We start from the raw sequence: 16,100 nt of genomic DNA, 5'->3' as shown, positions 1-16,100 counted from the left end.
GGAGATCACTATCTGGGAGTTTCCCTTATGAACAGGAGGGTAGGGTTGTCCCCAACTGGAGGAGATGAAATTCAGGGCCTTTCCAACTCAGGTCCATCCTTTCTCCACAAAGATCGGCTTGACGGTTTACATTACTGGCTCACATTACTGGCTCTAGATCTAGTGCTCTACCTGCAATGTTCTATCTATCTAGTTACTGCATAATAATATATAACAATAATTAACAGCTCACATTTATTCAGGGACTCAAGTTTATAAACTTTGGGGTGTTACCCATACCCATACATAACAAGGGGAGGCAAGTCCTATTATTACTCCCATTTTACAGATGTGGAAATTGAGGCAGAGTCTAAATGCTAATGCTGAAAGCTAGGCTTGAACTCAAATCTTCCTGACATGAAATTTCATGCTCTTACATAGCTGCCAATATAGCAGCTCATTACATGCTTGACCACATAACAACTGATGAAAATATAAAGACAGAAATGAAACATCCTTTGTCCTTAAGATTAATTAAATTCTACTAGTTGTCACATGGACAGGGCTTTATTTTGTTTCCAAAATCAGCATATGTTAGAGCAGAAAAGGAGCTTGAATAGAAGAGACTTATTCCAACCTCCTTATTTTATCAGTGGGAAAAATGAAGCCTGGGGGGTGGGAGGAGGGGGACAGAAGGGGAAGAGGGGGGGGTGGTTAAGACTTGGCTAAGATTAATGGCCAAGATTAATGACTAGTACTTTACTCCCAGTGCCAGGATTCACTATATTATGCTAACTATTTTCCCCTTGTTTTTGAATTTTCAAAATCTGTTGAATATGGAAGGGAGAAAGACCTTTTCTTTCTCATATATAAGAAAAGCATAAAAAAACCTCTTTTGGGTCAGATCAGCAAATAGTATTTTGAAGGAAGACATGGGATAAATTTAAATATTATTGTAGATTATATTCTTTCTGATGTTAATAGTTTTTTTGTTTTGTTTTGCTCTCCTGAAAGATAAAAGTAGAATACTATGATAAGCTTTCATGGAGCTAAAATGTTAGCTCCTGGTACCAGGAAATGATCTCTGTACAAGTGAATTCTTAGGTTAAGCAAAGAGCATTATGCTTGTGTTTATACTACTTGAATGAAAAATATCATCTAATTTAAGTGTATATCATTGGGGCAGCAAAAAACTCAAAACAACATGATTCAAACTTCCCCCAACAATTGAGAAGTGTCTCCAACTGTGGCATTTAAGTGCAACGTAATGTCGTTGCACCATAAGAAAAAAAGAATCTGAGAAAATCTGAAAAACATGGAGGTACTTTATGAAATGATGGAAGGCAAAGAAAATAAAGCCATGAGAATAATGTGCAAAATACTCTGTGAGATTATTTCTTATATGCACCTATTTATGTACATGTTCTTGATGCGGTTTGAATGTCTCAATTCTGGTGGTCAAGAGATTAGTGGCAATAAAAGAGTTGTTAAATATCCCCTTTAGATAGGCTGCAGATTTAGGAGTGAAAGAATTCACTCATTCCTGAATTATTAGTTGCAAAATGAAAGTTTATTGTTGGATACAAATCAGTTTCTAGTGGGAAATGGAGTTTTGGCACTGAGAATGCTTTCTCAGTGGACAGAAGGGTCTGGCAGCTGGGCAAGCTACCTAGGGCCATCTGCAAAGACCTTAATTGAAGGAAGGTGTTATATTGGGTATCTTGATGGGGGCTGGGACAGCCCAAGCTGATCAGACCAGGATTCTTCAATTGAATGAGAATTTAAAATTACTATGGGAGTTGATTAGCCCCTGAATAGTATTGCTTCTTTTATCCAGAAAGGTTTAGGCGCTGTCTCTACTCCTTGGAGTTTAGGAGATCCTGATCAAAGGGGACAGTCTCTAAGAGTGATAATCTTAAAGGAAACCGTTTCCTTCCCCCTTCATCCTTTCTCCATTAGAATGTAAACTTTGGGAGGGCAAGGAGAATATTTTCCTTTGTCTGTAACCCTTGTGGTTAGTACAATGCCTAGTAAACAATGAGGAAGTGTTTGTTGACCGACTATGAATTAAATACTATCAACACCTAAAAATGGTCAAATGATTAATTATAATGGACAATCTGAGTGCTGGAGAATTGCTAAGGAAACATATTGTTATCCTTTGACTAGAAAGTTGGCGGTATGTTGTGGAATATGGTATAGATATACTTTCCAATACAGGTCTGTCAATGGGTTTTTAATCATTTTTAGTTTCTTAGGTTACAAAGAATGGCTTAAGGGATACCATGATTGGGGGGAAGTAAATTCTTTAAAACAAAAGAAAAAATTTAAAAACTATTTTAAGGAAGTAAAATTATTATAATGAATTTTGAGCTATTGGAAAGGAGGGAGGAAAGAATTCCAACTAGGATTAGAAAGCACCCCTGAGAATCTAGGGGAAAGAAGGCAAGTGAGGAGTAAAACATTTTGCTTTTGTTTCCTAGTTTCACTGGGAACTAACAGTAGTTTTAAAATCCTTTCACTTGTAATTAACTGTTGTATGTTCTCTGGCTTTGAAGACCTTTTGTTTTTTTGTTTTTTTAATATTTAAAAGCTGGAGAAAAGCCCATTGTGAAGGCTTAAGAAGTAAAAGTAAGTCATTTAATTTTTTCTTTCATCTAATGGTAATTTATGCAAAAGCTAATAACATATTTGTTGCTTAGAGCTGTTCATTTCAGAGATGCTTTCTCTCCCAACAAGTCTATTTTTTCTTCTTAGTGATCCTTTGCCAGACAGAGTTATCACTCTCATGACTTAAAATGCTTTTGCCAAGGAGTTTCAGTGTGGTAATCTGTTGACATCCTAGGTCTGCACATAATTACTAATTCCCTGAAAACATAGCTTACTAGCCAACTACAGTAACTGTTCTGAAGCTATCTGACACACAGTCAAGGAAAGGAACTGGTGGAAGAGATGAAGGTGAAATTGGATATATAAGTGAGAAGGTGGAAAGAAGGAAAAGTAATGAAAAGAAGGGGAAACCATTATTGGTATATATCCTAGGAAAAAAGAGTGAGAGGTAGTAAGGACTTGTATAGAATTTTTTAAAAAACTGCTAAGAAACATGTAATTAAATTGTTGTGTCCTTTAGAAAGGAAAAGGCTAATTATACTGCTGTCAATGAGCCTGCAGAATAGAGACAAATGTACTTATAGGGCCATGGATTCTTATGAACAACTCTAGTTTAACCACAATTCACCATGAATAACAGATACCCCATAATGACAGCTTAAAGGTCCAATTCATAAAAATGTTATTAAAGCACATTATTTATACAGGCTTTTCCTATGCTTCTGCTCTTATTCATGGCTCTCTCAGTACTGTGCTATAATCAGAGTCAGAGTGTACAGTGGAAGCATTAATTCAATATGAACTAAGGCAAGCATACTGGAGCACCACAATAAAATCTTAGCTAGATTAATTTAAAGGGTAGAATTTATCACACTAGAGTATATATTAAAAAGAATTACAAGATATTCAGACTAGTTTTAGCTTATATCCCAAGGTCTTTACTAATGGAATCTGGAGTTCAGTAGAAGGTTGGGTAGTTGACAGCTTTTTATGTAAAATATTTGTCTATATTTAGACAATTGGAGATGTATGTGCAATGATTTTTTTTTTCTGTTCTGATTTTAATTTGGATTCCTATTTTGTAGGAATTAGAAATATTAAAACCCATTTTGTTTTTTTCTTTTCCTTTAAAGCTATGAGGGGATCAGGGTCAGGGGAAATCCTGAATAGGGGATAAGGAGAGAGATTGAATCTGGTGTTTCATTGATACAGGAAACTCCCAGATAAAGAAGCTCCCTCAACCAAAGCAGCTCAGCATCTTCTCACCAGTTTGTGATTTTAGTGACTTGCTTTCAGCTGAGGTATCATCACAGTAAAATTGGCCCATAGCTTTCCCTAGTGTGGTCAAAACCAGATAAAAATGTAATTATGAAATATTTAATGTAATAGGTAAAAATACAATAAAATATAGATAATATCAATAACTGATTTTCTAATTAAGTGTGTTTGCTGCAAGTATCTTTATGTAAAGATTAGTGGCTCCCATTTTTATTTGTTTTATATTCATGACCATTAAAACATTTTATTATTTGCCCAGAGTTGTCAGGTGGAACTTGAACTCATCTTCCTGTTTCTTAGGCCTGCTCTAGAATGTTCGACACCATTTTACCTCTCATGCTAGTCTAACATCATATACTGTCTATCAAGCTTGTGCTGTGATAGAAGCCAAAAAACTGAGAAGAAGGACCATAGAAATCAAGTAACCCAATTCCCTTGTTTTTCATATGAGGAAATTAAGGATTAGAGAGAAGTGACTTGCCTAAGGTCACATACTGGAAGAATTGAAAGAGTTTACAGAGCTGGGACTAGACCCAATATTTTGGGACTCTTAGGCTTCTGTTCTTTTCTGTTGCTTCAATTATTTATAATTTAGACAATTCCCAGCCACAAAAAGTTTACCCTTGAGAAGATGATTATGATGATAATTCACTGGAAGTGTGTTTGTTTGGGAATTATCTGCTTAGTGTGTAAAAAAAAATTAAGGAAAAAATGGAATGATATTGGACTACAGGAATTTGTCAAAAATTGGCTTTTTGGCTTTATATTTCTGCTTTCTGAGATTATAATAGTATACTGCACTTATGTTTAGTCAGAGTGAAAATATATTTTTGTATAAGACATTTGACTGTCTCTCGAAATCCTGTAGAGAAATTTTTTTTTGTTTAATTATAGTTTCTAACACTGATAGAACATGTTGTCTTTGATCCTGAAGGTAAAAAAAAAAAAAAAAAAAAAAAAACCAAGACCTAAGGGAATGAATTAATTCCTATATTTAATTAGATGCAGTCATTAGCAGACTTTACTTGGGCATTCATATTAGAACTCCTCATTGAGTTTCCTAGGAATGGCAACAGCCATGGGTAAATGAAATATTTAAGAGTTTATCTCTGGTACCTGAGACTAAAAATGAAAAAAGATCATAGGAATCCTCTTTCTTGAGAAAGATGGTAAAAATACCCACAAAACTTCCAGCCATTTAAATAAAGGATTAATACCTCTAAGTTAGCCAGGTGATCTTGGAGAAAACATTAGTCCTCCTTTCTTCATTTGAAAAATAAAGTGTTTTGTTGGAAAGCTTCTTAACTCTTTCAAACTCTAAATTTATGGATTTTTGAATAGCATTATGAATTGAGGATGTGTTTTTTTAATATAACCTTATTCTTAGAAGACGCAAACATTCAATAGCTACTGCATCTGTCCCTTCTTTTGAATGTCCTTCTAAAAATGATTATACTTCTTTCAGAAAATATCTTTACAATTTCCCTTCTGTTATTTCACTATTGTTAGGATAAATTCCTTATGTTGTCCAGATATGCATCAGATCTTAGAATAAATGATCCTCTTCTCTTGAAAATTAAAGATACTACAGCAGGTTTTGAGTTATGTGCTCCCCATTGTTATATCTGTATATAACTGTAGATGAAGAAACAATCTTTTAGACATAGGAATTGATGCAGAGTAAAGTAAAAAATTAATACAATTTATACAGTAGTAGCAATAGTGTAACAATAATCAATTTTGAAAGACTTAGAAACTCTGAACAATACAATAACAAATCACAACTCTATAGATTCAATATGAATTATATTATATATATTAAAGTAGAAAACTGAATGATTCAAAGTATGGATTGAACCATATTTTCTTCTTTATTTTTTTCTTGCCTTCTTTTTTTTCTTTTTGTAACATTGCCAAAGCAGAAATTTGTTTTCCATGATTATGCATATTTGTAATAGGTTTTGTTTTTCTTATCTTCTCGAATATGTAGGAGGGAAAGGGAAGAATTTAGAACTTAAAATGTAATAAAATTTAATTTAAAATTAAGGTAAACACAAGAAGTTCATACTTTAAAAAAAAAATCCAAAATTCTATAAAGGAAGTGCTGTTATTTTGATAGCAGTTGTTTGGATGTGAAATTGAAGGTAAAAGGCAAATACTATTCTGCCCTGTGATATCTTCCTTTGATTGATGGGTCTTCTATTAAACCTCCATTTAAGGACAAAAAGGCTAGACCAAATTAACCTTTGTGTGCTTAAAAGGGAGGCCTATAAATTATACTCCTAACTCTTTGGATTTTCTCTCTCTTTTCTAGGGTTGGTAAGTCACCATGATTTTCTCTGCTTCCTTTTAAACGTTGTATTTCCCATTAGAAAATTAGCTTTTTGAAAGGATATCCTTCTTTCTATGTGTACTTATTTGCTGATGCTTAGGACTTGAAAAATCTTTCTGATTTCTGGGGAAAAAACAAGGGGACTGAGTAGACAAAAACACTCAACTGAACTTTCCTAACATCCCCCTCCAAACAATTTTAACATAATTCCTCAAATTAAATTCTGAATAGTCTGAAACATAAAAAACAAAAAAAAGTCAGAGTTAGACATTTTTTTCCAGCCTAAAACAACTTAGGAGGTTGGAAAAAAAGATGTTACATGTGGGTAGATGCTAGCCTGAAGCCAAAATGGATGTAGCATAACTGTGAAAATCAGGTGGCAGTAAGGGAAGTAACAATGGTTTGGAAAATCCTAAATCAGAAACAGTCAAAAGACCCTGCAACTTGTTTAAAAGAAACTACAGAGAACCTCTGTGATAGTACTGGATGCAGGACCAGACACTGTTTGGCAACTTCATTGCTTAAATCCACTTCTGAGTAAAAAGGAATACTTTTGGGTGAAAAAAGAGTAGAAGTCCTGAGGAACAGTATTGCTTAAAATCCCAAAAATGTTTCTTGGGTAAGGATCAGAGAATAAAGCAGGCACAATGACCACACTTCTCTCCAGATTACACTACCTTGAAATCATTCCAAACTTTCAAAACATTAGAACTATCTCTGAAAACAGCAGCAAAGTAAGTCTGCAGTTTGATACAGTAACAATTTTTGCACAATTCTCTACCCTTTTCCAATGTCTGGAACACAACCCAATTTTAACCTAAAGTTCAAAATCAAGAAGTAGTTTGGAAAAATCAACAATAAATTTGACCATAAAATGTTAATTTGGTGATAGGAAAGATCAAGACAAAAACTTAGAAGAAGACAAAAATTAAAGCAATGATAAAACAGTCAAATAAAAATGTGGGTTAGAAAAAGGCCTAATAAGAATTTTTTGAAGAGTTAAGAATGCTTTTCAAAATCAAATAAGAGTTTGGAGGAAAAAAATGGTAAAGAAATGAAAGCAAAGAAAGAAAATTATAAAAAGAAAACTATCAGTTTAGTAAAGAGAGAGAGAGAGAGAGAAAGAGAGAGAGAGAGAGAGAGAGAGAGAGAGAGAGAGAGAGAGAGAGAGAGAGAGAGAGAAATGCTGGCTTAAGTAACACATTGGAGGAAAAAGGTAAAAAAATATTTCACTGAAAAAATAATTGCTAAAAAAGAAAAAATGGCTAAATTGGGGTGTGGGAGGATAGGAAGGAAGATGTACAAAAACTCACTGAAGAAAATAATTTCTGAGAACCTAGAATTGGTCAAGTAGAAGCTAATGACTCCATAAGACATGAAGTAACAGTACAACAAAGTTAAAGAAATGAAAGAATAGCAGAAAATGTAAAATATTGGGAAAACAACTAACCTGGAAAATAAATTAAGGAAGGATGATTCAAATATTGGGTTATCTGAAAACCACAAAAATTAAAAAAAAAAAAATCCTAGAAACACTTTTGAAGGAAAACTGTCCTGCTTTCTTAAATGCAGAGAGTAAAAAAAAAAATTGAAAAAATTCATTGATCAGTACCTGAAAGAGTTCCCAAAAAGAAAACTTCCAGGAATATTATAGCCAAATTTCCCAGTTCTTGGGTCATAGATTTTAAGCAACCAGAAAAATACTATTTAAATACAGTCAGGATTATACAACATTTCACAGCTTCCACCTTACAGAATCAGAGGATTTGGAATATTATATTTCTAAAGACAAAATAGCTGTGATTACAACCAAGAATGACACACCTAACAAAACCAAATGTAATGCTTCAAAAGGAAAAAAGGAATATTTAATTACATAAATTTATTTTAAAGCATTCCTGATAAAAAGATCAGAGCTGATATAAAATTTGACTTTCAAATATAAGAGTCACGATAAGTGTAAAAATGTAAACTTGAAAGACAAATCATAAGGGAATCAATAAGATTAACTCTTCCATATAGGAAGATGCCACATGTCATTTCTAAAAACTTTATCATTATTAGTATAAATAGAAGGATTCCACAGAAATAGAGGGTACAGGAGTAAGTTGATTGTATTGGGATGATGTAAAAAGATAGGTGAGACAGAGGGATGCCCTAGGAGGGGGAGAAGGGAGAAGAAGAATGAGGGAAATTATTTAATATAAAACAGGCATTATGCAAAGAATAGCTTTTTTATCACTGAAAGAGAAAATCATGGTTAAAAGGTGGACAAAGCTTGACCCTCATACCAAAATTTATTCAGAGAATATATTATCTATATATACACAATAAAAGAAATATACCTCATCTAACAGGGGAGTAGCAGGAAGATGAGGCTAAGCAAATGGAAATGGGTATGATAAAAAGGAGAACAGATAAAAGAAGTCATTGATTAGAAGCAAAACAGACTTGAGAATAAGGACAGGATAAAAAGAAAAAGGGAGGAGGAAAAACAAGAAAATTGCATGGAGGGAAATACAGTTAATAATCATATCTGTGAATGTGAATGTACTGTAAGTCTCTCCAAGCCTTTCTGAAATCATCCTGTTGGTCATTTCTTATCAAACAATAATATTCCATAATATTCATATACCACAATTTATTCAGCCATTCTCCAATTGATGAGAATCTACTCAGTTTTCAGTTTCTGGCCATGACCTGTGAAAAACATTTTTGCACATACAGGTCCCTTTCCCTTCTTTAAGATTTCTTTGGGATATAAGCCCAGTAGTAACACAGCTGGATCAAAAGGTATGCACAACTTGATAACTTTTTGAGCATAGTTCCAAATTGCTCTCCAGAATGGTTGTATGTATTCACAATTCCACCAATAATGTATTAGTGTCCCTGTTTTCCCACATCCCATCCAACATTCCACATTATCTTTCCCTGTCATTCTAGCCAGTCTGACAGGTGTGTATTGGTATCTCAGAGTTGTCTTAATTTGCTTTTCTCTGATTACTAATGACTTGGAACATCTAGAAAAACTATATCTTACTAAAAGATGGCATAAACAATAAAGTAATTTCAATGCTAAATATATATGCTCCATATGACATTCATACCATTAAGAGAAAAAGTAAATGAATCACAGGAGAAAATTAACACAGTAAATCCATAATAATGGGAGATTCAACTTTCCTCTCACAGAGTTAAATAAATGTAACCATAAAATAAATAAGAAAAAAGTAAAGAAGATTAATAGAATCTTAGAAAAGTTGGATATCATAGACCTTTGGAAAAAACTTATTGAGAGTAGGAAGTATATCTTTTTCTTGGTTTTATATGGCACTTTACCAAAAACTGACTATGAATTAGGATATAAAACCCTCACAAGAAAATGCAGAAAAATAAAATATAATTATATAATGATTATTACATATTATATGCAATTATTAAATCATGGTCCTTTTCAGACCATAATGCAATAAAATTGCATTTAATAAAAGGCTGTGAAAGCAGAGACAGAAAAAAATTAAGAGGAAACTAAATTATTTAATCCTAAAGAATGAGTGGGTCAAAAAACCCATCATAGGAATAATTAGTAATTTAATTAAAGAGAATGACAACAATGAAACAACATTTTAAGATTTGTGGATTGCAGCCAGAGCAGTACTTAATAGTGTATACATACACATATACATATGTATATATTGAACATATGTATATATTGAACACACACACACACACACACACATATATATATATATATATATTATATATATATATATACACACATACATACATATATCTATATATACACTTGGGTATAAAAAATAACTGTTAAAGATTTAAAATTGTCATGCCCTTTGACCAGTAGTAACACTACTAAGTCTGCATCCTAAAGAGATTTTTACAAGGGAAAATGATCTATTTGGACCAAAAAAAATATATTTTATAGCAGCTCTTTTTGTGATGACAAAGAATTTGGCAGTGAGGGAATGCCCATCAATTAAGGAGTTGTGATAGGTTTGTGTGATATATTGTGAGGTAAATGTTTTTTTATATACTATTGGACTGTAATAAAAGATGAAAATGGTTTCAGGAAAATCTGGGAAGACTTATAAGAACTGATGAAGTGAAAGGTACTTGACTGTGAAACATTTAACTACTTTGATCAAGACAATGCTCCAAGACAATTCCAAAATGATGAAGTGATAATTTTAACAATAACATTTTGGGATTACACAAATAATTAGGATATTGAACAAACTATAACATCCACAAATAAAAAAAAACTGTCTTTACTGAAGTATCTTTGTGTAAACTCCTAGTATTATATGTTTTTTAAATGTCTTTATAGTCTTAACAAGCATTGATGATGCTTTCCATTTCCAGAGAGAGAGCATAAATGTTGAATGCAGATTGAAGCATACTTTTTTTTAAAGCTCTTTTTTTGTGGGAGAGGCGTTGGCTTGTTTTTCTTTTGCAATGTGGCTTATATGAAAATATGTTTTACATTGTTTCACATGTAAAATTTATATCAAATTGCTTATCTTCTCAAAGAGGAGAGAATAATTGGAAAGAGAGAATTTAGAATTCAAAATTTAAAAAAAGATTACTACTTTTTAATATATAATTGGCGAATATTTAATGAAATAAATACTTGTTGGCTTGTTGACTTAGGAAACTAATATGTGACAGGATCCCAAATTTCACTGTATTAGAGGTATCTTAGGAAAAAAAACACCATTAATAAAGTTCACCTAACTTGTGAATGAATAGAATGCTTGTTAAGACTATAAAGACATTTAAAAAACATATAATACTAGGAGTTTACATAAAGATACTTCAGTAAAGACAGTTTTTTTTATTTGTGGATGTTATAGTTTGTTCAACATCCTAATTATTTGTGTAATCCCAAAATGTTATTGTTAAAATTATCACTTCATATTATTTTAAAATATAATCTACAATTTTAGCATTAATGAATAAGAAATAAAAGACTGTAAATTCCCTCCCAGGAAAAGAAGAAGAAAAGAAGAAAACTCCAGAGAAGAAAGTAACTTCTGAAACTAAGAAGGGTAAGAAAATTTTTAAACTATCTGTAAAGTTTTAAAGTATTATTTATATTGTTATTGGTAGTTGTTATTCAAGTGGAAAAGAATGTTATTCATTTTACTAAAGATTTACTTTATCCCATTATTTACTCTCCCCTATAAAAATAAAATCATAATATAATATTCTGATATTTAAAAACATTATGCTTTATAAACTGATAGATCTGTAGGGTCAGGAAGACCTGGGTTCAAATTCTTCCTTTGATCTATTATGTTTCTGAACACATGAATAAGTAACCCAGTACTTCATACAACTCCCTTGAGCTATAAATTAGAGGACGTGCAGATCTACACTGGTACACTGTTACACTGGTGGAGGGAAATTCCATGCTAGGAGTTGCCCATTCCATGCTATTACAACTCATTACCAATATGCAGTTTGACATAGAGATGTGTTTATTTATTTAACCATTCTAACCATTGCTATAACTTAACATCTATATCTCCATTTAAATTTATATCTACAACTTAAAGCTATATTTAGTACAAATCCAAACAAATAGATACATCTTAGAAACGGGAAAAAATGTACAAATATTAAAAAAACTCTTCTAGCGAAACAGGAGTGAGGGAACCTTTTTTTTTTTCTGCCAAGGACCATTTGGATAGTAGGCCACACAAAATTATCATCTTATAGAATTCAAGCAGTGGGAAGTTGTTCTACCTAACTTTCAGTTTATCATCCCCTCTGGTTACCATAACAGTTTCACTAGCCTTATATGGTCTTTGGTTGGATGTTTCCTACCCCTATAGTAAAGCTCTCAGAGACTGGGCTGTCATAAAATATATCAGGTTATACTCAAAACCTTTCTCCAGCTTTAGAGAAACTGACAGAACAGTCTCTGTATGATTTAATAAAGTTAAAGAAAGTTTGGTTATAGTAATGAAAAGTGTGTCTGTCATTGGAGTACTGACGGAGTTAAGTTCAGAGAGACAGTTTTGGTCTCAAGGTAAAGAATTTTTAATTAAGATAATTCTCAAAGATGATCCACTCAATTACAAAGAAGCTTCATCTTCCATTTGTGGAGGAACTATCAAAACTCACAAAATTACAGAAGCTTGAAATATTGGAATGATATAGAGGCTATTACTGTCCTCATTTTACAGATAAGAAAATTGATTATGAGAGAGGTCAAATGGCTTGCCTGGGTCACACAGCTGGGTTACACAATCAATTATATGGTAAAATACTGGAGGTAGGATTTGAACTGAGATCTTCCTGACTATAAGAATACCATTTTTAAGCACTGTGCCACCTTATTGCCTACTATATAACATAATACAATATGGTACAATATAAGATAGCATAATGTTATTTGTTTGGAAGTAGACTATAAACACACACATAAACACATATTCCCACTTTATTCTGAACTCCCTAATATGGAAACTATGTCTACTAATAGAGATGGGTGATTCATCAACTAATAATAGCTTTTGGAAGATGTTGTATCTTAGTTGCTCTCATGATCATGGTCATGGTCATAACTATTATGTGTCAGAGGACAAATCTTGAATCCAAGAGTTCCTCACCTCAGGGCTGGCTCTGTCTCCACTATGCTAGAATGTCTATCATAAAGTAATATGATATAACACAAATAACATAACATTATGCAATATAATGATAATGTTCACTTTTCCATCATGCACACACATATGTATGCACATATAATAAATGTATATATGTACATTTACACATGAAATTAAAAACAAAAAAGTAAAGCATTTTCTAGATAAGTTAATGAAAATTACCTGCATAGCCATTCTAATAATCTCACTAATGTATTCACACTTATTAGAAATAATCACAGAAGGTATTTATATTCTCTCAGGAAGGTGGTAGGGAGTCTTTCTACATCAATAGGAGGTGCCATGGAACAAAGCTCTATGCTTTGGTAATCACAGGAATTTTTATTGGAAAGAACTCTTCAAAATGATCAGCAGTGACTCTGATCAGCCCCTTGACACTTATATATGACTAGAAATCAGAGAACATGAAATTATGCTATTGTCTAATATTGCAGATGCCCCTAAAATACAATAATGCTATTGAATATTTCCACTGATCAGAATTGTAATGAGTGGGTTAGCTTTCTGGAGGATCTTTAGATGGGTCTTGGTCTTTAGATAGAGAACTGATAAAATCAGGAGAGCCACCATGAGGTCAAAGATGGAGTTAGGAGTCTGGAGTCTGGAGTCTGGAGTCTTCTCTGTGTCTGTGGCTAAGACTCTCTGATACCAGCTTCAATATGATTATATCACTACAGCAACTGAGCATGTGCCAACTGTAAACCTTTACATCACTAAAGTATATGCCAACTATAGTGATTACATCATTATATCACATTAAGTATATATTTAACTAGAGAACTATTATTCCATCAGTCACACTGAGTAGGTGCTTAACAATAAGCACTCTGCTGTTCTTGATTCAAATATACCTTTCCAGAGTTCCAGCCCTTTATACAGAATAATTTGGTGATATTTAACAAGAAAATGGAACTTACAAGATATATATTCTTTCTTTGGATCTTACTTATTTTCTTACCTTTTCTGAACCTTCCCTCATGAAAATGGCATATTTAGTTTGAAATTATTCATATAAAACTTTCATTTTTTAATTTTGAAATTATTTATGATTTTCCAGTAGTAGTATGGGTTTCCTGACCCAATAACTTTCATCCAAGCCTTCAAATTTCTCAAATAATAAATTCAATGATTCTAAATTTTATGTTTATAATTGGCAATTTTTTTTAATTTTCTGTTTCAGAAAAGGAAGATGTCAAGAAGAAAACTTCTGAGAAGGAAGTGTTAGTTGAGATTAAAAAAAAAGGTAAAACAATCTCTGTCTCTGTCTTTCTTTCTTGTTCACAGACTAATTTTTAATAGTCTTGTTTAGTCTGAGAACATAAAAAGAATCGGCACATGTGAAAAAATTTCATTCAAATCTTATGAATAGTAAGACATTTGTATAGTTGGTATAGTTGAAACTGAGTAGCTCATTGTTGATGAACAAAGTTCCTGATTTACGTAGTACTATTTTTCAGTTCTAAAGTTGAAATACTGAACATTTTAGCTATTTATAATTTCAGTAGTAATGAAGGATCGATACCCTTTTGTGGGCGTATTAAGGTGAAGAATGGATGTTGTTATAATGGGAAGGTCCTCTACAAGATTTGGGGCATAATATTTATTATTAAGAAGACAAAATAAGTTATTGGCAATTCATATACATATCAAGTTGAATGTGCAAAGTTAATAAGCAACATTTGAAGGGATAGCTGATTCAAAATCATGACCACAGCACTGCTAAAAAGAGAGAACATAGTGTGGATCATGTTGCAATGGTTCTGTAAAGAAGTAAACAATAAGCTTTTTAAGGGGATTTTTTTTCTCACTCTGTTCCATGCATCTTATGTGTATTTCTACATAGCATTTTTTTTTCTGGCTGCTTTTATTCTCTAGCTTTCTATTATTTCCTGCTCACTTGTTGTCTTTACTGTTCTTTATGGCAAGTAGGACTGTAACAAATGGTATATAATTGTTCTATTAGATGGCAAATAGGACTCCAACAAATGGCATATAATTGTTCTATTAGATATTTGTTGTTTTGGATTATTCAGAAGTTGTTATAAAAATGCAAACATACCCTTAGAGGGAGCACATTAAGTTTCATAGCTATACACAATATTGAGTTCAATAAAGTTATTAGGCTTCTCAAATATGACAACTTAGTGAAAATGATTCTGAGAAAAATTGGGTCATTTCTTTATTTCTTTTTTATATTTTTATTAAAGTTTCTTTTTTTATTTTTAAAACAAAACATAAATACTTTCCAACATTCATTCTTGCAAAACCTTGTTTTCCAATTTTTTTTCTCTTCTTTTCCCTCAACTCCTTCACTAGATACCAAGTATTCCAATATATGTTAAACATGTGCAGTTCTTTTATATGTATTTCTACAATTATCATGCTGCTCAAGAAAAATCAGATTTTAAAAATGAGAAAGAAAACAAAATGCAAGCAAATAACAACAAAAGAGTGAAAATACTATGTTGTGATCCACACTCAGTCCCTGAAGTCCTCTCTTTAAATGCAGATGGCTCTCTTCATTACAAGACCATTAGAACTGGTCTGAATCATTCCATTGTTGAAAAGAGCCATGTCCATCAGAATTGATTGTCATAATCTTGCTGTTGCCATATATAATAATCTTCTGGTTTTGCTCACTTCACTTGGCATCAGTTAATGTAAGTCTTTCCAGGCCTCTCTGAAATCTATGGATCATTTCTTATAGAAAAATAATATTCCATAACATTCAAATATCATAATTTATTCAGCCATTCTCCTAGTGATGGGCATCTATTCAGTTTCCAGTTTCTTGCTACAACAAAAAGGGCTGCCACAAATATTTTTGCACATGTGGGTCCTTTTCCTCTTTTATCATCTTTTTGGAATACAGGGCCAGTAGAGTCACTGCTAGATCAAAGGTTTTGCACAGTTTGATAGCCCTTTGGACATAGTTCCAAATTGTTCTCCAGAATGGTTGAATCAGTTCATAACTCCACAACAATGTATTAGTGTCCCAATTTTCCCACATCCTCTCCAACATTCATCTTTATGTTTTGCTGTCATCTTAGCTGATTAGAGAGGTATGTAGTGGTACCTTAGAGTTGTCTTAATTTGCATTTTTCTGATTAATAGTGATTTAGAAGATTTTTTTCATATGACTTGAAATGGTTTCATTTTCGTTATTTGAAAATTGCCTGTTCATATCTTTTGAACATGTATCAATTGAA

General features: G+C 32.5%; 1 protein-coding gene across 24 annotated transcripts in view; it reads left to right on the top strand.

Moving 5' to 3' along the window:
• The window catches only part of TRDN (triadin), a 517,197-nt gene that overhangs the window by 238,236 nt on the left and 262,861 nt on the right, over positions 1-16,100 (top strand). For all 24 annotated transcript variants that reach the window (XM_051997667.1, XM_051997655.1, XM_051997656.1 and 21 more), the window contains 2 exons: positions 11,206-11,265; positions 14,072-14,134. In XM_051997667.1, the coding sequence (XP_051853627.1) occupies positions 11,206-11,265; positions 14,072-14,134 (123 nt within the window). The remainder of the gene's footprint in view (positions 1-11,205; positions 11,266-14,071; positions 14,135-16,100) is intronic.

This window comes from Antechinus flavipes, chromosome 4 (genome assembly GCF_016432865.1).
Source record: "Antechinus flavipes isolate AdamAnt ecotype Samford, QLD, Australia chromosome 4, AdamAnt_v2, whole genome shotgun sequence".
NCBI lineage: Eukaryota > Metazoa > Chordata > Mammalia > Dasyuromorphia > Dasyuridae > Antechinus > Antechinus flavipes.
The sequence above is the reverse complement of the archived record's forward strand: the minus strand, read 5'-3'. Positions and strand labels throughout refer to the sequence as shown.